This window comes from Chaetomium globosum, genomic scaffold, assembly GCF_000143365.1.
Source record: "Chaetomium globosum CBS 148.51 scaffold_4 genomic scaffold, whole genome shotgun sequence".
NCBI classification, from domain to species: Eukaryota; Fungi; Ascomycota; class Sordariomycetes; order Sordariales; family Chaetomiaceae; genus Chaetomium; species Chaetomium globosum.
Genome location: NT_165979.1, coordinates 4,461,206 through 4,485,656, shown reverse-complemented (window position 1 = coordinate 4,485,656; position 24,451 = coordinate 4,461,206). Strand labels below are relative to the sequence as shown.

Below are 24,451 nucleotides of genomic sequence, written 5' to 3'. Positions count from 1 at the left end.
GACACGGGGAAGCTGCCGATGTACAGCTTAGCCAGGAGGCTCGAGCTGGAAACGGCGGCCTGAAGCGCCCCCGTTCGGAGGCCAGGAGGCCTCCTCTCTTTGTATATGTAGGCTCACCAGAACGCATCGTTCCTTGATTGTTGGTATGGGTTTTTCACCCGGCCCGGGAGGGCACGGTTTTCCTGTACACTAAATAGCAGAGGGTCCGGCACGCCCTAGGGCATAGCGGAGTATGAATAATAATAATAGTTATCCTAATATGGATCCTCGTCTCATGAAGCCCGTACATCGAGCTCTCGTTGAGCAGCCTCCTAGCGTCGCCGAGTTTCGTGACGTATACTACCATGGATCCATATTCTTTTGCGGCGTCCCTTCGGCTCAACTAGGTCAGCTTGGCAATCTGCACGTCGTTTTCCTCGCCCAGGGCTTCTGCGGCTCCAGGAAGGATCTTTCCTTCGTGGTCGATGACAACCGTACGGTTGACGTTGTCGACTTTGACTGGGTACAGCTGGTCTCGAAGGACTCTTGCACCCGGTGTCTTCTTTGCTTCGACGATATCCTTGATTTTCTTTACCTCCTCTTCGTTCCTGCCAATGATTCTAATGCAGTTGATGCTTCCTCTATCTCTGGTAACGGCAACACACCGCCAGCTAGGCTGGTTGCCAGGCGTTTGCATTTCATTCTCAGTGAGCTTTCGAAGTGCTACTGGTGTAGTCTCTCCGTTGTGTTCCTATGGAACCCTAGACGTATCCACCGTGCAGAACGCAGGTTCCGGCGTCGTTACCCGACCCGTGGAGGAGGCCGGGGTGTGAATGCTAACTGGAAGGGTCAGTCTGGCGATGTCCGTATATGCTGGTCGACCTGATGTGGTTTCTTGAACTCTCATCATGGCGTCTAGCTGCAGTCTGGTGTGCTTGAGTGAGCTCCTCTCGCGCTTGCGGCAACTCTTGAGTCAACTGGGCCGTTATTTTTGCGACCTCCTCTGCCATGTAGTCCTTCAACTTTCTGAACTCTATGAGAACTTCTGCGTTGATGATATCCAACTTGTTGTTGAGTTTATGATCCATGGCTTGCTCCAGGCCTCGGGTCTCTTCGCTCGCCTCGTCGACTGCTGCAACCTGGATGGTGCGATTCTTGTGATTTCTCGGTATTTCCTCATTGTCGTTTTCTTCCTCACAATTCATATCTTCTTTTTGTAGAATTGACTCCATCGCCCTAGTCACTTTCATTCTCTTGCGCAGCGGGCGGCGACGCCCCGCTCCTGGTCTTCATCCCCCAGACCCAGCCGCAAGATCCTACCCAGAGGCGCCTGTTGATCCTGGACGGTCATGACAGCCACACAAGCACTGAATTTATGTGGGAGTGCTTCAGCAACAATATCCAACTGCTCTTTTCACCAGCCCACACCTCACACGTCCTCCAGCCGTTGGATCTATCAGTGTTCTCTCCCCTGAAGCACACCTATCGCAAGCTCCTCAACCAGTTGACCAGTTGGTCAGAAACCACGGTATTGGGCAAGCAGTTGATGTTTAGGTGCCTCGTCAAGGCTCGGAGGAAGGCAATTACGGCCCACAACATCAAAGCTGGGTGGAAGGCATCTGGGTTGTGGCCTCTTCGTATGGCCAAACCACTAATGAGCCCTCTCTTGCTGGAAAATTCAAACCGGGCGCCTGAGGATGATGATCTACTACGCCTACCACAGACCCCAGTATCCAGGCTACCTAGCCAGCCCACTACTACAGCTAAGGAGGTCGAATTTCAGACTCCACGCAAGAAGACAGACCTTCGGGGTCACCTGACCAATCTGGCTATCCGACGCCAAGATCTTTCTACACGGCGGCTTTTATTCAAGAAGGTTGAGAAGGCTTTTGACGAGAATGACTTCCAATTGGCTCGCCTGCAACAGAAGAACGAGGCTCTAAAAGTCCAGTTGGAGGCAGCCCGGCCGTCGAGAAGGAAGAGGGTGGTCCCGGATCCGAACAAGCAGTTCGCTTCGATTGAACAGGTCCACCGGGCCCAGATTGAAGTGGGCCGTATAGAGGACTCTATAGCTGAAGATAGCGGGTCAGAAAGGTCTGAATCAGGTGCTTTCTGTATTGTGGTGGTGTGATTAGACTGTAATAGATGGTGTTGAAGATGATGGGTGGGTCCAGGGGCCAAGATTTGCCCAGCGTTCCAAATGTGGGCCGTTCCAAATGGGGGTGCTTGCTATACGAGCCTGGGAAAGGAGGGTACTCTGGGCCTTCGTAAGGCCCTCGTAACTCTGTAGGGCTCTTTTCGTGAAAAGAAGAGCTGGGGGGTCTTATCGGCCATCCTTCTACCAACCCCCTCTTGCCTTGGTCTCTGTTGCTCCCACCGGGCCTGCCAGGCTAGTTCCATCACTTCGTCGGTTTTCAACTTCTTGCCTCTCTTTTTTCCTGTCTTCCACCTCTGGCTAGCCCACCGGCCCACTATAATAGTGGCTTTCTCGGTGGGTGTTGGGGCCTGCGGCCATGACGGGGCTTCTGTCCTCGGCCCTTCTTCTTCTTTCTAAACCTGCGGTAGACTCTGTTGCAAGCCTCTGTGATCAAGTGCCGCGGGGTAGTCTTTGGGGCTTCTGGTCCCGCCCCTGTTTGTAGGGTCTCTTTGCGTAGCCGGTCTTCGAAGTCGGCAAGCCGTTTGTTGAGGTAGAGGTCCAGTGGTGGCACCCAAGCCTCCGTCTCTAGGCACCTAATAGGGGCCGGTTTATAAGCTCCAACCACTATGCGGAGGCTCCTGTTCTGAGCTTTCGACAGAACCTTTGCGATCCCTTTTGGCTTGTTGGTCCCCCCTGGAGCTGCTGGCTGGTGGTAGCTAGAGGCTCCGTAGGCTATAGCACTGCGAATGCACTTGGTGTACACCTCTCGGGCCTGGGCAAGGCTCGGGCCCCATGTCTTGGCCGCAATCCTTGACAGGGCAAAGTCCTGGGTCCTTAGCTTCCGTTCAACTGCCTGGCAGTGAGCCCTCCATGATAGCTTCCAGTCTAGCCAGACCCCTACGACCCGGGCCGAGCCCACTGGCTTAACCGTACTATAGCCTCCGTTGCCCCCTGGGTGGGCGAGAGCTACAGAGTCCTCCCACTGCTTCCGGCCTTTGTTGAAGTAAATTAGCTCGCACTTCTGGGCTTTTTTAAATTATATATTTTCATTTTCTTCCTTTTCTTCCCTTTCTTTTTTTTTGTTTTTTTCTTTTGTCCTTTTTCTATTCGGCGGCAACTTTGACGTGACTACCTTAGACAGGCATGCCCAGTGCTTTGGTTTTAACTTAGGTGAACTTAATCTGCTGTCGGAGCTATTGTAGTATGGAAACATTAGTAAGGCCAAAGAGGAGGCCTGAGACAACCTGGAAGGAAGCCAGTCAAGAAGCTTTCACAGGCGGCTTGAGAGTCCGCAGACGTCACCGAAGACGACGATTATAGGTTTAGAGGCGAAGAGTGTGAAGAAGCTTGAACAGCAGCATGGCTGAACAATTTGTGTGAGCATGAGAACTAAAGGGAGTCATGGCGTCTGATCCGGGAGAGCTCAAGTACATTGTTTGTTATCAACAAGGTTGTCAACAAGCATTGGCTATTGACAAAAGGGGCCACTCTCTAAGTAAGTCACACCGCAACCCCCCTTTAGTCTCACCATCACCTGTTGCCTACACCGCGAAGCCACGCCTGCAACCTAACTACCCTCCCCAACATCCGCACCGCGCCCTCCCAGTCCATCAACGCAAGCCTCACCACAGCTGCCACCACCATCCCCCTTCCCCCATACCCATGCCCATACCCATACTCAGACCCAGACCCAGACCCAGACCCAAACCCAAACCCATACCCCCCCGAGTTTAACCCGTTGTTGTTGTTGTGCCCCCCACCACCGCCACCACCATCATCACCGCCCCCCATCCCCACCCTCATCATCACAGGCAACACCACCACCAACACCGCCACCAACGTCTGCAGCATCCCCTCTCCATCCCCCTCCCCTTCTCCAGTCCCCGAGCGGCCCCGGCCCCGGCCCTGTTCCCACACGCCCCACGGCACGGCCCGCACGGCCTCGAGCAGGTCCAGCGCGTCTTGAATCCGTGCCACACTTGCTAGGGGTTGGCGGGTCTGGATGGCGCGGCAGTAGAGCTGGGAGGAGAGGAGGATTGCGCGGTGGAGGGCTTGGTTGGGGGTTAGGTTTGGATTTGGGTTTGGCCTGTTTGGGTTTGGGTGGGTGGGGTTGGTGGTTGGGTTGGTGTTTGGGGGGCTGGTTGGGTTGGCCATGGTTGAGTGGGTTGTGATAGTGGCTGTTGGGTTGGTCGTAGGATGGATATGAGGCGACGGCTGCTGCGGCGGAGAGGCGCCCCTGCAGCCAGTTGGACATGACGAGGACTTTGTGCAGTTGGGCTCGGGGCGAGTTCGGAGGGAGGTTGAGGACTGTGTCGAGAAGGAAGTTGGTGTCGGCGAGCATGGCGGTGGTGAGGAGGTCGAGGGTTGGGTTGCGCGGCGGGTGCACAGTGATGAGGGTTAAATTGTTGCTTCGGAAGAGTGCTGACCTTCGGGGCGTTGGTCTTGGGGCTGCTGGATTTGGAGGGCTTGCTCCGTTGAGTGTGGGCGCGGAAGAGGCACCGAGGGACTGCCTGTATGCCGAGAGATCGGCTTCGGAGAAGGAGGGTGTCGTGTCAACGGCCACGGCCGTGGCGAGGTCGGCGCTGTGCGTTGTTAGGGCATCTTGCAGACCATCAAGCAGCTGGTCGGGTGGGTAAACCTACACAAGCACCATCTTGGCTAGGTCTTGTTGGCCCAAAGCCGCCAGGCCGCCGCGTGCCATGACCATCTCACGAGCGCCGTCGACATGGACCCGCAGTGCCTGGGTCTCCCCGAAGCATAGGTCGTTGAGAACCAGGGTCACGACCGCTGTGATGCCCTCGTCGCTGGTCGCGGTGGCCGGGTCGGCAATCATCTTGTGCAGCCCCTGAATAGCAGCGCACCGTGCTGCGAGAATCTCGTTCCTGCTCAGCGCCTTCGTACTTCGTTGACATGCTTCTATGACTTGTTGATTTCCCATCAGCGCTCTCGCAATCCATTGTTGATAAGAGGAATTTGGGAACGTACATATTAACGGGCAGGGGCTGGTGGGGGTGCCTGATAAGAATGGGAACCAGTTATTCGCATAAGGTACAACGTCGTCGAGTTGGATTGGATGGAAAGGAAGTGTTGGCATTGTCATCAAGGGGCTGGTGGATGTATCCTCGTCGCAGCTTTTACCAGGTGTCGTGGGCATGTAGCATAGCTGGCCATCCAAGTGCCCCGACGTACTAGGAGACAGAACTGTGGTAGTCGGGGAAATAAAAGGCTCTTCTGGAGCAAACCGTTCGAGTTTCGGGGTAGGGCATGGAGGTTTCCCATGGAGGCTATAACGGCCTGTGTTAGATTTGACCCGAATCAAAGGTTCGAATCAATCAAGGGCCATACGGGGCGCCTTCGTAGTAGCAGATCGGCCGTGGCATTCGCCGAGAGCAGTTCCGGCAGGGTTGTCGTTGATCACACTAGTGAGTCGTGTCAACGGGCAGCTGCAGAGGAATGTGGACCGGTGCTGTCCGCGGAGGCTGCCTGAGTAGTGGTACCAACCTTTTGCTTTCTCCGCCGGCACTCGCTGCATGATCGTTTTCGTCTCTCGGCCATAGGGCGTATGAGAGGACGGGAAGGCTTCTCCGTAGACATCGTGTCCGGGGTGGTTGCTGGCGAACAACAGGACAAGAATTTGTGAATCCATGTCTAGTCCGGGGAACCATCAGAACTGAAAAGAGAGCCCGCGTGGGCCTATAAGACATACATGCCACGCAATGACACCGTACCAATATGATTCGTGGGGAAGAGAAAGCGATGACCGAGCCAGGGGGTGTGCTAATACCGAGCGCAAACGGAATCGTCCTCTGGCTCCGCCTCCTGCCCCATAGGGCTGAGAGCGACGGGCCCGTGGATTCGGCCGCATGCGCCTCTGGATGTCTCTGACCCGGTGGAAGAGCTGTCTTATTCGGCAGTTGCCGTGTAGGAAACGAATGATTTGTCCGGAACCGCGTCCGCCGAGAACTGGCGCCTGCGGGTTTACCCCCCTCGGGCACACCGCGTTTCAATGGGAAGCCCCCTTTAGGGTTGCGCTCGAACCCAAGTAGCTCCCCTTGCTGCATGTTCATACAACACTAACCGTAGCGGTGCAGACGACCATCCGCCACCCCTGAGAGCCCAAAACGGACATCAGCGCGAACAATAGGCCATTCGCTAATATACCGAAGGCGGACTTCTACTTCTCGTTCCCAGCTTTTTCTTGCCAGAATCATACAAGAGATTCAAAGCCTCGGAGAAAAAGAGCGCCCTTGGCTGCGGTAGCTCCGTTTATCACTCAGCGAATTAGAGATGGTGGTCATCAATCCCCTCATCCCCTCATCCCCTCATGCACGCCCAGGCGACAAAGCCGCCGACTTGGCTCCAGCCACTCAACTTATTCGTACCCAATTTAGTTCACAGAGAAACCCCCGGTCGTACTACCAAAACGGCGGGCGTGGCATGCTGAGTTTCCCGGAGAGTTTCAGGGCCGCGCCGCGTGGTTGCCGCTGTTTGTGTTCCATTACCGCCCTTGTTGAAGTGCGGTTCTGTCATCATAGAACAATGTGTCACCACTCAGTGGAAGCAAACAGTGTCTCAGTGCCGCTCTTTTTGATCCTTCGCGCAGGTGTCAACAAGACCTATCGTATTAAACCATATCTAATTCATGGCAGAGATCTTGGCAACGCGTATTGAAGTGTCAGATGCGAGTCCGATGAACGCAGTAAGGAACCATTAGTTAATGATTACTAACAAACACGTTAAACAACCATTTCAAGCAATTATCTTGTCGATCTAGGGACCTTTTCATGACCGGCACCGGGGCCGTGGCACCGGTGGCGATGTTGTAGTGCCGTGCCGGGTGAGATGGGGGCCGAGCTGACGTGTAAAAGTTCCTCGTCCCTGACTCGGTTTCCCCATGTTAATGGGAGGACTTAAGAGTTGAGTGCGAGGACAAATAGTTGAGCTTGGTGTCGGCGATAGAGGTTGGTCTTGTGTCGAAAGGTCCGTGCCTTAGGAGCACCTAGAGATCATCCTCCAGTGCCTGGAATCGACCTAGGTGGGTTTATTAATGGACCAGATCAGCATCTCCATGTAATCCGCATGGTGGCACGACATTTCCCTGCTCGAGCTCCTACCCGATGAGGTCGGATGTGGGGGGCCTAGAACACAGCCTGCTTCGCATCCATCCTCGGAGCATGCACGTGTTGTGGGACATGTAAGAAGTCAAATTCCGAGCTTAACAACGCCACGATGCGAGGGTAGATACACGGCTGAAGACGGAAATAACAAAACGCCCGGGAAGAGGTGAGAGTGTCGGAGAAGAGATATTCGTAATCCGCGCCGCCGTCGGCCGAACCCAGGAAACCGAACGAACGGTCACTGGTATAAACTATCCTTATTCGTCATCTTCATCGAGAAGGGCGGTTGTGTCGGTAGGCTCTGCCGCGACTAGTGGTCCTTGCCCTTGGCTTTGGAGAAGTAGCTACACCGAACTGTTAGCCTCAACCTCGAAAAGAAAGGTTCACGAACCTGAAACGCACAAAACAGAAAAGAAGAAAGAAATCGGAGACGGAGAACTCACTTCAGAAACACGCCCTCCACCACGCCCACAGCGCTCAACACTCCGAGCCCAACACCAGCCTCCTTCCACCCCAACCGACCACGATCATACAAACCCCACGCGCGGAACCCCAACCAACCACTCAAGCCCACCACCGCCACAATATTCGCCAGCGACACCGCGGCACCGGCACCACCCGCCTTCATCCCATCCAAGTGCCTCGCCAACCAGCCCTCGGCCCTCCGCTTCTTGGCGGCGGCCTCCTCGGCGACGCGCTTCTTCTTCTTGCTGGCGGCCTCGGCCTCGGCGCGGGCGCGGGCGGCGGCGGCCTCCTGCTCGGCCTCGCGCTCGACGCGCGACGCCTGCGTCTCCGTCTTGATCTCCTGCGACTCAAAGTCCGACGGCACCGTGTGCACCGAGGGCGTGTCGACGTCGATCAGCGAGCCCGTGGACGAGGCCACACCCGCGTCGACTTGCACTTGCGGCGGTTGGGGGGCGGCGGCCTGGATGATGGGGCACAAAAGAGTCAGTGTTAAGGAACGGGGTGGAGAGCATGGGGGGGGACTACCTGGGTAGGTAGGTAGGGAATGGACAGGAACGGTTAAGGGCTAGATGGGCTAGTGTAGGCTTACCTCCTCTGCCGACTGCTTGGCTCCCTTAGACGCAACCTCGGCGTAAGACACTGTGAGGGGTTGGTGTGTTAGTGGGTTTGTTGTTGGTAGTAAACGCAGACACAAGGAAGTGTAAACACCGCCAATGCAAATTCGGAACTCTGGGAATCGGTGCCTGACTTACTTTTGCTAATTTTTTTGGGAGGAGAGATTGGATGGCTCTGTATTATTTATTGTCTTGTTGATGCCTGCGATCAAGGAATTCGCAAACCGATGGAAATGCAACAAATGTTTTGTTGCACGGACTCGATGATCAATCGGTTTCGAGGTTTCGAGATTTCGTGATTTCGTGATGGGATTGGGCAAGGTCACGGTGTTCAACCGAACAAAACGAAAGAAATAGGCGGGTGACTGACGGCCACATGTGATGGATAAAACCGAAAACCGGGCTTGGGTACCAGCTGCCCTACCCACTGACCCGAACCCGACTGCCTGCCCGGCCGGTGACCTCAGAGCACCTAATAGATAACACTCGACCCCTCGCACCACCAAGATGGTTGCAGCCAAGGCTCTGAGTTGTCGAGCGGGGCTGCCACGAAAACCCCAGTAATAATGACGTCGGCGGCTGGCTTAGCGCGCTCGCAAGCTCTGAGAAGCCGAATGCCAAGAGCCAAGTGAGATGCTTTTTCGAGGGTTTTACCATGGCTCGCGTGGGCGTGGAGGTCTCCCCTGAATATCGATCTGGGGAAAACCGTTGACGCCCGAAGTCTTGTGTTGTGACTCGTACGGATTACACTACCTACCTAGGTACCTACCTACCCATGTTTCTAGGTGCTGCGGATGGATACAAGAGTCCTCTACCCGAGTAAAGACACGCTAAGCCTGATCATGATAGCTGATGACAGAAACTGAAGAGGAGTCTATGCAGCAACGGCTCTAACGGTTTTACATGGTATAAAGTACATAAGCGTCATGCGGGCTATGATCAAAGCTCACGCAACCCCAGCTCAACACCGGTCTGCTGCTTCGCCCGGACCGCATCCGGGTTGTCGTACGTCCAGGGACGTTGCCTTTAGTATTATTTATTGCTTCTTCCCCTTGTTCGCATCGGTCGCATCTGCGGCTTCCTTCGGGGAGACATCTGCTGCCTTCTGAGGCGGAGTTGCTGTCTCCTCGTTTGTTTTGATCTCCTTGGCGACCTCCTGAGCCTGGGCATTCTCCTCCTCGTCGTCTTCGGTCAGTTCGGAGCCGTAGATCTCGGGGTACTTCCGGAAGCAGTCCTGCATGTGTCTAGAAAATGATATGTTAGCCAACGGTTGGGCTCGGCCATCTCTGCTCACCGGATACGTACTGGGAACTTGTCAACGCAGTCCATCCCCTTGGGCTCGTCCTTGGAGTAGACGAAGCAGCTAAAGGCCGCCTTGAACTCCTCGCCACAAGGGCCATCAGCCATGCCACCTAAGCACGGGCAGCCCCAGTTAATCTCCCCCTGTCTCCGGGTCGAAGGCGCCCTGTTGCGCAGCCTCTTGCTCCAACGCCTCGGGCGAGCCGGGTTCCGGAGCCTCCGCCGGACCCGGTACTTCCGCCGCATCCCGCCTTTTTCTCCGTTACTGGGGCCTTCTTTTCCTGGGTCGTCTCCGACTTCGCTTCGTCTAGCTTTCGCTTCTACCGGCTGCGTCGGCTTTGGGTGGGGGTGATGGCGGGGCGGCCGGCGGCTACCTTGGCGACGCTTTTCCTCAATCATGGCCTCGATGGTGGGAAGGTCGGCATCGGAGAAGTGGGCGGGCGCAGGGCCGACTTGGGCTGGGTTTGGTTAGTATGGGGAGGGAGAGCAAGCTGGTCAGGGCGAATGTGACGCACGAGGCAGCTCATCAGCGAAGATGGGGCTGGTGTTGTAGAAGTAGACTGCAGCGACGGCGAGACCCCATCGGAACCCGGTGCCCTTCCATGTTCCTTTCTTGCTGGTCTGGGCGGTAGTCGATGCGAAGCGCCGGGAGCCGGAAGAAAGCGTCGGCCTTGCTGCGCGCAACGCGCTGGGCGCTGACCTCAGGGCTGTGCGGTACATTTTCGACCAAATTCCAGGAACAAGAAGCCGTAAAAGATGCAACAGCAAATGGCAACGAGACAGAAACACGAAACGCGAAACGAAGGTGGCCGCCACAACCCTCCCAGTTGTTTTGTAAGCAGCTTCGGATGCCGCCAAAATTTCTGGCGAGGCTGTCGCCGCCAAACCGGGGATTTCCCGGGCTGGGGGATTGGCCAATGACTGGGGTAGTAGAGCCCCACTTTCCCAAAGCAGCCACCCATTCAAGCTGTGCTCGCCCAAGATTCCCAGACATGAATGAGCACAAGCCAGGCTCCTGCATTACCTACATTACATTACACAATGAGCAGAGTTGTAAAAATGCAGCTTGAGCTCATGGTCGTCGCCCGCCATCTTTCCGATCGAGTACAACTTCATCAAAGAAGAAAGAGCTGCGTGTGATACCGTGCTTGGCAGGCGATATTTTTTTCTCTCCCGCCTCAGGCCCAGTTATCGACTACATCAACGGAAACGATGTAGTTTCGAGCTTTCTAGCGTGACCTGCCCAAACCTACCTGATATGGCTACAGAACAGAACTCTCTTATTGGCATCATTTCCGAATGGAGTATGAAGGAAGTCGAACAGTAAGACAGCCCGGAACGCCCGATCGATATTCGGTCTTTGGTGGTCGATGCATCCGGCATCCGGCGCAGGGCTTGGTGGATGACGAACTTGACGAGGAGCGCGAGTTGAACTAGAAGAGCGGCACACGGGCGTCGAGCTCCAGTGTCAAAGTCGACCTTGTTCTTATTTTCCATCCCAATCTCGATATTATTATTCGTGTCGACCCGTCCGTTACTGGCGGTGGGATTCAAGATCACCCACAACTGACTGATCACAGAAGACCCATTCACATGCGATTAACAAACACTTTCATTTGCTTGCTTGGTATCCGTACCCGGGGTATCTTCCTTTAACCAAAACGCCGCCTTGACAAACCTGTCATGCTCTCTAAAGACAATAAACGGCCAGAAAGACGCCAGCCCCGACCCAACAGCCTTCCGCACCGCGCCCAGCCTCCACGACCAAGGTTCTCCATACTGACAACTACCACCAATACACGCACCCTCCTGGCCCGCATCAGCTACCCAGAGATATCTCCCTCACAACCCCATCGCGCCAACAGAGAGCTCAGATCTCAGCCCCCCCCTACCCCATGCACACGCGATACTCTCCGCGCTCCGCCGCCCTACCTACTCCCCACCACCACCACGACGCGCCCGCCGCACGACATCCGCAATCCTCGCCCTCACCTCGCCATCGACCCGGTCATACCCCGCCTCTGGCGTCCACGCGGGCGCGGGCGTCTGTCCCGACGATCCCGATCCAGAGCGTGCGCGGCTCGGCCCGCCTGCCTCTGCCCCTGCCCCTGCCCCTTTCCCTTCCCGGGACCTGGCCTCGCGAATCCGTGTCGGCACCAGCCTGTCGCGGATCGAAGGCGGCCGCGTGGACGACGGCGGTTGTGGCCCGGTTGTGGGTGCTGATGATGGACCGCCGCCGCCGCTGCCTTGTCCCGAGGCCGGTGCTGGCGAGACGCACTCGTCGTCGTAGGCGCGGGGGTTGGTGGGTGGCCGGCCGGCCGGGGCGGCGTCTCCGTCGGTAATGGCAGACGTTGTGGATGCTGCGGGTGGTGGGGTCTGCCGCGGGGCCGGCTGCTGTGACGGCGGCGACGGTGGTGTGGTTTGACGCGCTGCCGTGGGCGCGGGCGGCGGCTGGTTGTGCGCCGTGGACGGCGTGCCGCGGTCGTCGGACTGGTGGCCGTGGGGGTGGGGCGCGTGCGGTGCGGGTTCGGGCGTTGCTGAGGGTCTGGCGGCGCCCGCGGCGGAGGAGTTGCGCCAGCGGTGTAGTGAGGCGCCACGCCATACGGAGGCTTGGGGGGCAGGCAACGGCCACGATGGACCGTTGACGAGGGGCAGAAGGGAAGAGGAGGAGGAGGAGCAGGAAGAGGGGTGACCGTCGCCGGCGGAGTCGCTGTCGGAGTCGGACAGCAGGTCCGCCAGGGTGTAGCCGCCGGCGAGGGGCTCGTCGTCGAAGAGCGCGCCGTTATCGTCCCAACGATCGTCGAGCTCGGCCGCATCACCCACGCTGCTGGTCGCGTCGCCCTCGCTGACCATCTCCCACCTTTCGTCGGTGGGCTGCGGCGGGTTCTGGGCCAGCGCGAGGCGGATCTGGTGTGCGCGATAGAGGGCGACCCGACCCAGCCGCCCTGCCTCTTGCAGCGAGGTGCGGAGGGCGACTTCCCAGCTGGCGAGGTCGTCGGTGGCCCCGTGGGTCTCGGTCAGCACGGCGTGCAGGCGCCGCGCGGTCCGGATGGTAGTTCGGCTCACCCGGACGGTGGTTTGGCCCACCCGGATGGCCCCCTGCCATGAGGCCTCGAGGAAGCGGTAGACTTCCTGCGCTGCATCCCTGTGCTGTTCCATGGGCATTGTGTGTCGTCCAAGAGTCGAGTTACTTGAGGGACTATGGACGAGAGAATGGAAACGACAAAGGGGAAGCGAAGATGACAAGATGGGGAAGGAAGGAACGGGGTGCGGTGGTGGATGGACAGGAATTTATAGGTACGGAAGTCACTGGCGTCCAGTTCACGGTCCATCATGAGTCTAGCCAGCTACATTCCTGGTCACCGAGAGCTACGAAGTCAAAGATCAGATATGACGACCGTTCCCACCAGGGTGAATGGGGTGTTGATGGGGCCCTGGCGTGAGGCACATGTATAGCTATGATGTGGCCATGGGCTGTTGTGTTTACTGTGGCCGAATTATGTGACGTATACAGTACATCTGTCCAGACGAACAAACACTGTTACGGACACTACTTCATGACGTTGGCGAGGTCACTATTCACTTATTGCTGTGTGTTGGCTGATACAATCCGAACTCACACAACAGACTGTGGCGGCTTCCTTGCAGCCCCACTTGCTAAATAGCTGCTAGCTGTGTTAAGTCAGTCTCAAAAAGCTTAGAAAGTGCTCAACAGAGAACAAAGAACTCGATCCATCCCATCCCCCACGCCCCACTTGGGTCTTCATACGCATCATGATCGAACATCACGACGACGCTATCGCGAATCAGCGATCTAGATCATTCGAGTGGAATCCGGCAGATTTGATCCAGGCCCGTTCACAGATCGACGACAAAACAACTTCAGACCAATTCGCTCTGATCGTGCTCAACCAGCCCCTCCATTATCTCGATGTGACGCGGAGGTTGTGGGAGAACGGTCAGTCCACCGCGCAAACCAAACAACAGGAGAAAAAGGCATCATCCCTAACGACGTAGTAGCCCAAGTCCGCATCGCGGCAGATGGTGGGGCAAACGCCCTCTACGAGGCAGCCGGCCAGCACGGCGACTCATGTTTCGTAAAGCACACCTATCTCGTCTGACTCTGCCCCTCTAACCGCTTCCCAGGATGACCTCGCCATGATCATCGGCGATCTCGACTCCCTCACCCCTGCCGTACACTCGTACTACGCGTCCCAGAAGACCAGCGGCCCCCAGACGCTCGTCATCCGCGACCCAGACCAGGAGTCCACCGACTTTGGCAAGGCGGTAGCCTACATCCGCCAACACTATCACACCACTACCAGCATCCCCAACTCCCATCCCCACCACCACCACGCCACTCCCAAACCCCTCGACATCGTCGCCATCGGCGGCCTGGGCGGGCGCGTCGACCAGGGCCTGAGCCAGCTGCACCACCTGTACCTGTTCCAGACCGACGCCCACTACGCCGACGGGCGCATGTATCTCTTCAGCGGGGAGAGCCTGACCTTCCTGCTCAAGGCGGGGCGGCACCGCATCCGGGTGAGGGAGGAGGGCAGCGTGGTGTCTGGCGGTGGTGGCGGTGGGAATGGTGGTGGGGATGTGTTTGGCAAGCATGTGGGGATCCTGCCGGTGGGCGCGGCCAGTCGGATTACCACGAGGGGGTTGGAGTGGGATGTGCAGGATTGGGAGACGCGGTTTGGGGGAAGGGTGAGCACGAGTAATCATGTCTTGCCGACGACGGAGGTGGTGGAGGTGGAGACTACGGAGGAGGTGCTGTTTACTATTGCGTTGCGGCATGCGTAAGGGGGTGGGGGTGGTGAGAAAGGGTTGTGGGAAAAGGGATTAAAGTATCTTGTTGGTCGGGGATGGATTGCATACTGTACAAAGAGAAAGCATGGGCTGGAGGATGGCAAGATGGTTGGCATCAACTGCCAGATAGACTTCAATTAACCAGCAAATACCACCGACTACGCCCAAACTCCGCGCTAGATGACCAAGCAAGCATTCCTCTAACACCCACACTTACACTCGAGGCAGGCTACCGCAGGAAATGCAGAACCAGCCAGCAAAACAGGAAAAAGACCACCACGCCGGCCCCAAAAATCCACTTATCCTGCTTCGCCCTCCGCTCAATCATGCGGATGGTATCGCCGGAAATCCCCAGCGTGTTGCCCACCGAGTACAGCCTGCGCTGCGTCGATTTCAGCATCTCGCGCTGCTGGCCCAGGTCGCCCAGCACGGCCTGTCCGCGCGCAATGTAGTCGTCCAGCGCCGAGTGGGTATTCGCAAAGAACTGCTGCTCCCTTAGGGCATGGCCCTCGCGCGTGACATCGCCACTGCCCATGCCCAACCCCCCCGATCCAGCCTCCGCACTACTTGTCGTGCGCGCATGACCCCTGCCACTCATCCCATATCCCGACGCAGACGACGCCACCCCCAGCGCACCACCACCACCACCACCACCCCCACCACCAACATTCGCGTACGGATTCTCGGGCGTCGCCGCCGCAAACGGCCGCCGCCCCAGCAGCTCGGCGCGGTTGTCGGCGTGGGCGGCGTCGTCGCGCGCGGCCTTGAGGGCGTCGAAGCGGGCGCGGAAGTCGGCCAGCTCGGCGCGGAAGTCGCGGATCCGCTCGAAGGCCTTGTCCTGCTTGGTCGCGTTGAGCTCCTGCTTGGCGAGCGCGTTGTACTCGTCCACGGTGCGGGCGAAGGCGGTGAGCGAGGCGGAGAGCGAGCCCAGGGCCGCGGGGGTGAGTGGTGCTGCTGGTTGGGGCTGGTGGGGGTCATGGTTGCTGTTGCTGGCTGTTGGGAGGTGGGCGGAGAGGGCGGAGAGGTCTTTGCGGATGGTGGTGCGCTGTTTGAGCGCCGAGTTGAAGGTTGTGTTCTGGAGGGTTGGTTTGGGATGGTAAGTTGAGAGTCCGTACGATCCGTGATGGAAAGGGGGACTGCGAATGCGACGGGAAAAGCTCACCATGTTGCTGCTATGTGTGCGTCATCCAGAGAATTCGGAGTGATAGTATCGAAAGGTATGACGATCAAATCGCAGAGGGTGGAAGTGTTGGTGGTATCTCTACGCCACGAAGTCTATGCTAAATATCGTCTGTAAATTTTGTGAATTTGGCTCGATGCGGTCATGATCGCGCCTGCAAGCTGGCATCTGGAGTCGTGGCGCAAAGTACGACGGGGGTTGGTTAGTGGGTCCCACATCGAATTTGGTGGGGCCATTCGCGAGCTTCAGGCCAATCTAGACCATCTCCAGATTTGCCCACAGCACTGTGCGATTTGGGGCAACTTTTCTTCAGCCTTGAGACGAAGAGTCAGCCCAGATCGAGGGAGCCATGAGACGCAACCCATATGATGGGGTCATCAATCGAGATCTCCCAAAGTACAGACGGTGACGATGTCAACATCGTTGGACAGGGGTGGGATACAAGTTCACTGAACAGCAGTAATTTGCCTCATCCTCCAAGACACCAATGCATCAAGATTCATCCTCCGAGTAATGAAACCACCGGGTATACTGTCACTATCCCATCCACCAACCCCCTACTACCCCCGGAAACACCAGATTTGCACATACAAACAAACCCGTTCAAGCAACATGTGTCTTGACCTTGCGATACCGAATGACCTCCTCCCCATTCGTCTCATCAATAATCCGCTCCGCCACCACCTTGTGCCCGCGCACCGCCGGCCAGAACTTGGTCCACAGCGACCAGTACACGGCGCCCAGCAGCAAAACACCCACACCCACCACAGGGAACACGTAGTACGGGTAGCCGTCCGCCCAGAAGTCGCCGTCTGACGGCGGGATGAAGGGCACGATAGCCAGGAAGGCGTTGCACAGCAAGAAGATGATGGTGACGGGCAAAAAGGTGCGCCACCCCGGGTTCCACGGCTCCTTCTTCTGAAACTGCAGGTAGATGAGCCCCGCCGCCACGAAGCTGTTGATCCACGCGCCTGGGTACGTGTACAGGTTGACGATGAAGTTGTATGCCGGTCCGGGGGGCGGCGCGAGCAGCACGATGATGGTCACGATCCAATGGAGGAACAGCTGTATCGTGGTCAGTTATTGTGTTTGAGGGGGCTGCACAGCCAGAGTGAAACTTACAGCAGCAGCGGGCGAGTTGAACGGCTTGTTAGAGCCCCACACCCGGCTCAGTGGGAGCAGACCCTCCTTTCCGAGCTCCTGGTTCAACCGCGCGTGGGCGAAACTGACGGCTAGGACGTTACCTAGGTTGCTGAGCGCGACAAAAGCGGGCAGGGTACGGGCGCCGGCACTGTCGCCAAAGACGTTCCGGAAGAAGAGACCCGCCACAATCACCTCCGAGGTCGCCAGGTCGGATTTCGGGATGGCGGCAAAGTAGGCCACGTTGGCGAGGACGTACAGGATGGTCACGCCGCCGACCGCGAGGGGTGCAGCGATAGTCAGGGTCCGCTTCGGGTTCTTGATCTCGCTGAGCACATAGTTTGCGTTTTCCCAGCCCTTGTAGCTGTAGACGATGTTGAGCAGGGCGTTGGAGTAGGCATACGCGCCGCCGCCTCCGTATCCCTCGCCGCTCTCGATAGCGAAGGCGTTCTCGAAGTTACCGGGGTCCGGCACCAGGCGGCGGCCTGCTAGCGCAGCAAAGCCGGAGAAGACGATGAAGATCAACACGGCCACCTTGAAGATACCCAGGACGTTGAACAACCGGATACCCCACTTCGGCGCTATGGCGTGCAGCACGACGGCGAAGGTGGCGCAGGCAACGCCGATGCCGCGCGCCGCGTAGGTATCTTTGAGCTCGCCCTTGGCCGCGTAGAGGATATAACGGCCAAAGGCGAGCGAGTTGCCGGATGAGAAGCCGAGCAGGATCATCTGCGAGGCGAGCATGCAGGTCGCGAGGTACTTGGGATGGCGGTAGATGTATTCCAGATAGTTCTTCTCGCCGCCGGACCGGGGAATGGCCAGGCCGAATTCGAGCCACACGCTGAGGCCGCAGAAGGTGAGGAAACCGCCTATTCGGCTTGTCAGCAACCAATACGGGGGATCATCCGAGACAAGGCTAGGGGGTTAATGGCGACGTACCAATAACCCACAACATCAAACACACACCGACAGATCCCGTCGCTGCGAAAATGCTCGAGGGTGTCGAAAAGATACCCGTGCCAATCATCTTGTTGAGAATGAGGAACACGGCACCCGTGATACCCAGCTTTTGCGAGTCGTCATACGCATACTTGTTCTCTTCCTTGATCTCGCCGACCTCGACATCGTCGCCTGTTTTCGTCTTGGAGTCATCATGGACGTGAACCTCCTTAGGGGCCACCTCCTCGTTGGAGGAGTTGTCGGCGCCCATGGTTGCGAATTGCCTTGGAACCGAAGTGGAGGGAGAAGCTGCGTGAAGAGATGGCAGCCCGGGGTTGCAGCAGTCGCGCCGATCTTATATGAAGCCCAGCCTGCAGGATACTGCCCCCGCGCTGTTTTTAAGGTTCATCGCAGTCCCAGAGACAAAGTTCCCTGGTGCGACGTGACGTGACACGCACACGACACTGGCGCCATCGGTGGCAAATCCCCTCGGCGTCTTGGTATGCACCCTCAGCATTCTCGGATTTGAACCTCGTTTTTGCCTGGTTGGATCCTGGCGCCACAAGGCAAGTCACGGTCGGGCTTTCCGAGATACAGGCTGCATAGAGGGTCATCTCGGACCTTTGATCTCGTCAAGCACAGCTCGGCATCTTCTTTTGGGAGCCAAACCCGATGAGCTGATTGGACCCTGGTATTTCATGTCGTGAAGGATGCCTTGGGGGTCGGTGCTGCTTGAGGAAATATTTTCAACATGACAGCCATGATTCGGTCCGTTGCGGTAACCAGCACAGGGGAGGCTGTCAACTGCTTGATCAGGGCCCCCGCGGGGCCAACGGCAGGCCGCCATGATCGCCTGCAAGCGCCAAAACGGGAAGGTCGTCAGCGGTCGGCCTGGGCGTTCACAAACCGGTCGAGTCCGCCGATGTCGTGCTCACGGCCAAGAATTACGGCAGCATCCGCACACACTGCCGCGGCCAGGATTCACGGCCAACGGTTTTCATCGGCATTTCGAGTATCAAATATCAATGCTGCAGCGTGGGGTGTCGATTTTGATGATTTAAGTTTTGGTGCCATCCTGTCGGCGCCCACGTGTTTGTGAGACAGGAGAAGGCCCAGGACCCCGGGATGCGGAGGGGGTTGGCTTTTGATAAAGCTCAACTCGCCGTTGGGCGCGACCACAAGTTCAACTTCTGAGAGCACGGGCACTCGGTCAACGCCAGCCGGTTCCGACCTATCCAAGGGAAACTCATCTGCTCCCGAAATACAACTTATCACCCGGCCTCACGCGGCTTTTGCACTTCCCGTCCGTTTACATAGGTATTGTCGAGTTTCATATGATCCCCCCCCCCCCCCCCAATACAGGGTTTGGAAGTTGAAGTCGAGGAAGAAGCCAAGGTGCTCGCTTGGGCTTTCGAGAATAGAGAATACCACGAACGGCTCGGGTCAGAGTTGATGATAGAATCCTTGATCGGGTCATATTCTTCCGGATAGTCGGAGAGTGTGCATAACACATTCCAGTAAAAGGCCCGGCCCGAGATTCGGGCAAGAATAAAGTTGGAAACGCGTCCTAGCCGGATCGGGAGTTTTCGTTGGCACCCGTGCGTCTCAGAGTCGGGGTCCTGGAGCCCCACCGATGATGGAGCCAGAAACGATTACTGTGTAAATTCTGACGAGAATCCGAGGTGCAAAGGAGTGATGAATGGCATTGTGCATCGCATCGTTGATCGCCCGCCTTGCCATTGCGTTCAGTGGGTGCCATGTGGACGGCAGGCGCGAACTCACCCAAGCCCTGCCTAAAACGGCTGCTCTGTCAAAATAAAAACAAGCCCTTTCCAGGGTTGTTCTCGATGGCTTGCAGCGCGTTGTCCACCAACCAAGCCACGTGACTTCGCGTCCTCATCCAAAAACCGACTCGCCTCTGCCAACCAGTTGGTCAGAAAAGGTCCGTTCTCTGACTTCCATGGGGCTTTGCGACATGAATTAACGAGCCAGATAACTAGCCACCTACCTATCTTACCTAAGATGTGCTTGCGACAGAAATGCTGTTTCGCAAGTTGGGATGGGTCTAGGTTATCCTTGGAACATGGAATCAATTCAACATGCCTGGATCTAGCTATCATGCTTCTCCCGCAGTTCGCATGCCCCGTGTCTGCAACCTTAAAAGTCTTCAAAATTGAACGCGGCAGACGTCAAGTGGCTGCTGGTCGGGCCTTCTCTCCGTGACGTCGGGTAGAACGGGGCCGCGTAGACTCATTCTCAGGGCTGCTGGTTGGTGGGTGGGGCTTGGTTCCGGGGCCCGTCTCCAATCCTGTCTGTGCACAGCACGCCCACTGCTGTCCGCTTGCTGAGCCGCGGCGGCGTCGCGCAAACCGCGTAACCAACTGGCCTGCACATCCACCACCAAATTCGCCAAATCTCCCAACTTGCTTGTCCCAAACCAGCCCTCCGCCAATCGGACCACCCCACTACAGTTACCTCCCACCAGAACATTGACTACCAGGTACTCCCGCTCGCCGATTTTGGGGGCACACATCACAACTTCTCGCGCAATGACAGACCCGGAACCAACTACGGTTCCGCATCGACTCGATTCCGGGCTCGTCGGGGACAAAGGGTCAACAATCGTGTCGCGCACAGCGCCCTACACCTACACTGGCTCTGGGTCGCACTCAGCCAATATGAGCCAATTCGCCGCTGTACCGAGGGGAGCTGCCCTCGAAACACGCCATTCTGCCGGAGACGACGCGCCTCGCTTTCCCACCATCCCTTCAGGCGGCATTTTATTGAGTCGCGTCGACCATGCCGGGACAGCTCGCGGCGGCTGGGACTCCCGACCAAACACCTATTCCACATCGTCCACCTTCGAACACCGTCCCCCAACCGAAAACAGCTATCCGCCGCAAATACCAAGTCGACACCCATTACCACTTTCTCGGAGCAATTCGCAGGGCACCAACACCACCAACGGCGCCGACCCCGTGTTTACCCCGCCCGCGAGTGGAGGGAGGTTGAGCCCCGGCACTAGCACCGCCCAGGGCTCGAGCCAGGGGTCTCAATTACACCAACTTTCTCAGGTCGCCGCAGCCCAAGCGAGGATACCCGAGGACGCGACCGACATGGGCCACGGCGCGTCAAAAAAGCGGATGGCCGATGGCGTGGTGAAGCATACGCGCGACAAGTCGAACGTGTCCCCGCGGCAAATGGTCGGCCACTCGAGGAATACCAGCACCGTCAGCGTGGCATCCACGGCAGGAAGCCGAATTGGAGAGGTACGATTCCAGCCGGAAATGAAGGGTCGCTCAGCGTGCTAACTCATCCCCAGTTGTCCGCCGAACTGAAAGCGCGCCTGTCGTACGCCATGGTCAAGGTCGACCATGGATGGCAGTCTCACTCCATAGAGCAGGTTGAGACATTAGCTTCACAGGCGCCCTCCCCTGCATCTTCCGGGTCAACGATACACCTGAGGAACGGCTCCTCAGCAAGCCCACAACTTTCCACTGTCTCGCATCGTGGCAGCAATAACACGACCCCAGCCACGGGTCCACAGCATCACCCACTTGGCCACCCCGGGGATCCCCAGTGGAGGACGTCCCCGCAATCCACCTCCCGGGGAGACTCAACATCTCTGGTGAAAAGCAGCCATGGCCTTGCACCGCCCGTAAGCATCCAGCCGTCACAGCACTTAGGGAATCCCCGGAGGGAACCCAACCCACGACAGATTCCCCCGTTCCTTTCCCGCCATACCTCACCGGGTGCAGGGCTACACAGCCGCCCCTATCCCGCCCCGGGCCGACACAGGAGCGCCACCACGGACGCCATGCTCGTTTCGCCGCACACCAACGTCCGTGAACAAGACGCAATCGAATCACTCCTTTTCATGAGTAGCCCAGGCAACTCGGCCAACCTCATGCACGCGTTCCCCAGCTCTGCCTCTCAACCCCTACCGTCAAGTCACATGGCACCGCAGCGAACCGCTCTCCCGACTTCACAACCACGGAAGAGCCTACCCACGGGACGGCCGCCGCATCACGCCCGCTCGCAATCCCATTCTCAGCCGCATACCCAAAAGCGCGTCGTCTTCGACAAGTCCCCGTCAGCCATGGATATTGACGAACCCCCGTTCGTGGGCGGCTCACCCATGTCGGTGACAAGGGGCACGCCACGAAGGAAGATGAACGGTGACCACCACGCCCATGCTCAAGCACCCGCGCCAGCACCAACTCCGAGGTTGAAACAACTACCGGTTTCAACGGGCCTAACCGTATCGTCGAAACCGAGGCAGGCGCTGGCCGATGACGAGATTGACCGCATGCTGGACAGGGCCGCCGCCGACGGGGACTCGGATTCCGATGGCGAGATCGAGTTGCCGGTCGTAGGGCGGGGGCGTCAGGACGACACGGGGGTCGTGGGTTCTTAAGGACCCGCGGAGCTGTACGTTGCAAGGGACTGGTTGCCCTGGCTAAGCGAGTATGTCATGGGCAGAAGGTTCACGACGTTTCTTTTCAATCACATATACAGGGTTTCAACTTCTTGGAACGGTCATGGAGCGCTTTTCATCCTGCGTCTCTTTTACGTTGTGTTGGATGACCTGCATTTGGAGACGGCGTTGGGTTAGGCAAATATATCCTTTCACTCACGGGCTGGCGGCGGCCCTGTCAGCACCTTATATCGGTAGCCCACTCCGCGTCGGGTAGCAAATATAAACAGGCACTACCGTGGCCAAGAACGGCCTATGCAGCCCGGGTCCTGGGGCCGTGGCCGTGCCTACTTTAGCCACGATACCCCCGTAACAAATGGAAGAGGTTGTGGTAATCTGAGCTGATAGTGATGAACCCCCTAGGGACGCCCACTCGTCCCAGATTCTGTTTGAGGCAGTCCCACTGTACTCAGTTCATCGGCCGATGCGTATGGCTGCTTCTTTGTACTGCCGTGGAGAGTCTCGAACCCCCTCCAACGTCTCCGCCATCTGGAACTAAGCCTAGCTTAGAAGAACGACTAAATCTACCTCACCAAGGCCGGTCTCTCGCAGCGTGCCTTGACCCCGTCTTGCCCGACGTACCCTTCGGCGCCAACCTTTAGCGTGAACTGATACAACACATCTCGGAAGCCACACCCGCGCTTCGCCGTGTGGACATCGACATCGACTCCGCCATTACCCCGAGGGAAACCCTCCAGCCGTTCGGGCAGATGGTCCGCTTGTTTGATCTCAACACGAGCGGCGAAGAATTCGTCCCAGCGCCGTCGGAATGAAAGATTTTGGAGCCTCAAGGGTTGCTTGCATAATTCATACGTGAGGATTGAAGAGGGCTGTGAATTCGCTGTGAAGAAGTCGTTGGATATGTCGGTATTATTATGGCGTGGTAAAGAAGAAATGAAGAATAAATTTGACATTCAACGGGGGTTTTTACGCAGATAAACAAAAAGCTCACCACCAAGCCCCATTCCCCGGTGGAATGGAGGTTGGTGGCTACGAAAACTCTTTTTTTTAGAGTTTTACGCCGCGAGGGGAAGTCGAACCGGTCCTCTTTCGATTGGTGTCCAACCGGTCCTCCTCCCAATACCGTTGGGCCAAACCGGTGTTTAGTTCAATTGGGAGGAGGCGGTGACAGTGTGGGTGTAGGAACTTGTATAGTGTAAATTTGGATTAGTTATTGTTAACCATTAAGGTTTTTACGACTGAGTCGCGTCATCGAAAACGTGCGCCGGAAAAGGGGGCCGTTGTACCACACGTAGGTGTGCCTCTTGATAAGCTGGTGGTGCATTTTCAGCGAGAGATAATACCAGGTTGACGTAGGTGCAGCAGAGGAAGCAGGCGGCGAAAACGGGCAATATCGTTTATTATGGAATATGAGTTGATTAGGTGTCGGTTGAGGGAGAGGAAGTGACTGAGATAAACGAGAAACTACGGAGTGTATACGACGGATGACTCGTTGATAATTATAGAGCTAAATTACAAGCTGCCTCTAACTAAACTCAGACTATCCTGATTCCTCCCTGAATTGTGATCCACAAAGGCATTCCCACTTCCCCTCGTGGGCCATCGTCTACCATCATCAACAGAAGACACATATCGAGCCCACTTGAGCGTTGCATACCCCTTAGTTTGTTCGGTAGCCTCAGCCCCCCTCTACCTAGCATCCCAACATACATGTTGATCAACTCGGCGCCTGTCGGTACAATCCGATGGCGGGGGGCGGGGGGCGGGGGGGGGGTATGGATTTCATATAGGCGTTGACCTAGTTCGTTATATGCATCCGGACGACTGCCTCCCTCGCGGTCATGCCCACACTCCTGCATTTCCACCCGTTACGACTGAGGTGCGATGGTGGTGATAGTAGGATTGAGAGACAGAGCAGTAGGAGCTGTGGCGGTAGTAGCCACTTGGTTCACCAATCAGGGCGGCAGCGCAGCGGGAGAACCCCGTGTTGTTGCTGAATAGGCATATTTCCATGAGATGACCGCGCAGACCGTAATTTGCAGTGTCGTCCATAGAGATTTGATGCCATTTTCCCCTTGTCACTTAGGGGGGCATCTGAACGGTCTGTTGGCTTTGGTGTGTTAAACCTGTCACCAGAAGCCGGCCCGCTGTGATGTTTTGGATTACAAATGTTGTGTCCCCTTTTCCCGACACCCTCTTGACGTATGGAATTTGTGGTACGCACCTGAGGGAAGAATTCGGTGATGGCTCAGAGAAGGAGGCTTCAGTCAGGGCACCACGAGGTTAACACGAAACCAGATCGCTGTCCCGCTGCTGTCTTCCGGCCGGGTG

At 57.1% G+C, this 24,451-nt stretch overlaps 9 protein-coding genes across 9 annotated transcripts; 2 read left to right on the top strand and 7 right to left on the bottom strand.

The window, feature by feature from the left end:
* Positions 1 to 382: 382 nt before the first annotated feature.
* Positions 383 to 1,229, bottom strand: CHGG_05182 (uncharacterized protein; the record flags this gene model as incomplete). The annotated part of the gene is made up of 2 exons (XM_001224395.1): positions 383 to 587; positions 862 to 1,229. The coding sequence occupies 2 exons, from the start codon at positions 1,227 to 1,229 to the stop codon at positions 383 to 385; spliced, it is 573 nt and encodes a 190-aa protein (XP_001224396.1).
* A 2,417-nt stretch (positions 1,230 to 3,646) lies between these two features.
* On the bottom strand, positions 3,647 to 5,762 carry CHGG_05181 (uncharacterized protein; the record flags this gene model as incomplete). The annotated part of the gene is made up of 4 exons (XM_001224394.1): positions 3,647 to 4,202; positions 4,369 to 4,698; positions 4,759 to 5,131; positions 5,618 to 5,762. 4 exons carry the CDS (start codon positions 5,760 to 5,762, stop codon positions 3,647 to 3,649), a joined length of 1,404 nt encoding a protein of 467 aa, XP_001224395.1.
* A 1,781-nt stretch (positions 5,763 to 7,543) lies between these two features.
* CHGG_05180 (uncharacterized protein) lies at positions 7,544 to 9,089 on the bottom strand (the record flags this gene model as incomplete). The annotated part of the gene is made up of 4 exons (XM_001224393.1): positions 7,544 to 7,601; positions 7,677 to 8,158; positions 8,288 to 8,337; positions 9,086 to 9,089. The coding sequence occupies 4 exons, from the start codon at positions 9,087 to 9,089 to the stop codon at positions 7,544 to 7,546; spliced, it is 594 nt and encodes a 197-aa protein (XP_001224394.1).
* Positions 9,090 to 9,348: 259 nt separating this feature from the next.
* On the bottom strand, positions 9,349 to 10,331 carry CHGG_05179 (uncharacterized protein; the record flags this gene model as incomplete). Its single annotated transcript, XM_001224392.1, has 3 exons — positions 9,349 to 9,546; positions 9,618 to 10,069; positions 10,127 to 10,331. The coding sequence occupies 3 exons, from the start codon at positions 10,329 to 10,331 to the stop codon at positions 9,349 to 9,351; spliced, it is 855 nt and encodes a 284-aa protein (XP_001224393.1).
* Positions 10,332 to 11,543: 1,212 nt separating this feature from the next.
* On the bottom strand, positions 11,544 to 12,776 carry CHGG_05178 (uncharacterized protein; the record flags this gene model as incomplete). Its single annotated transcript, XM_001224391.1, has 1 exon — positions 11,544 to 12,776. One exon carries the CDS (start codon positions 12,774 to 12,776, stop codon positions 11,544 to 11,546), a length of 1,233 nt encoding a protein of 410 aa, XP_001224392.1.
* Positions 12,777 to 13,385: 609 nt separating this feature from the next.
* Positions 13,386 to 14,417, top strand: CHGG_05177 (uncharacterized protein; the record flags this gene model as incomplete). Its single annotated transcript, XM_001224390.1, has 3 exons — positions 13,386 to 13,569; positions 13,632 to 13,708; positions 13,758 to 14,417. 3 exons carry the CDS (start codon positions 13,386 to 13,388, stop codon positions 14,415 to 14,417), a joined length of 921 nt encoding a protein of 306 aa, XP_001224391.1.
* Positions 14,418 to 14,652: 235 nt separating this feature from the next.
* CHGG_05176 (uncharacterized protein) lies at positions 14,653 to 15,588 on the bottom strand (the record flags this gene model as incomplete). Its single annotated transcript, XM_001224389.1, has 2 exons — positions 14,653 to 15,498; positions 15,586 to 15,588. 2 exons carry the CDS (start codon positions 15,586 to 15,588, stop codon positions 14,653 to 14,655), a joined length of 849 nt encoding a protein of 282 aa, XP_001224390.1.
* Positions 15,589 to 16,206: 618 nt separating this feature from the next.
* CHGG_05175 (uncharacterized protein) lies at positions 16,207 to 17,953 on the bottom strand (the record flags this gene model as incomplete). Its single annotated transcript, XM_001224388.1, has 3 exons — positions 16,207 to 16,668; positions 16,726 to 17,612; positions 17,710 to 17,953. The coding sequence occupies 3 exons, from the start codon at positions 17,951 to 17,953 to the stop codon at positions 16,207 to 16,209; spliced, it is 1,593 nt and encodes a 530-aa protein (XP_001224389.1).
* A 2,278-nt stretch (positions 17,954 to 20,231) lies between these two features.
* On the top strand, positions 20,232 to 22,099 carry CHGG_05174 (uncharacterized protein; the record flags this gene model as incomplete). Its single annotated transcript, XM_001224387.1, has 2 exons — positions 20,232 to 20,951; positions 21,005 to 22,099. The coding sequence occupies 2 exons, from the start codon at positions 20,232 to 20,234 to the stop codon at positions 22,097 to 22,099; spliced, it is 1,815 nt and encodes a 604-aa protein (XP_001224388.1).
* Between the last annotated feature and the right edge of the window lie 2,352 nt (positions 22,100 to 24,451).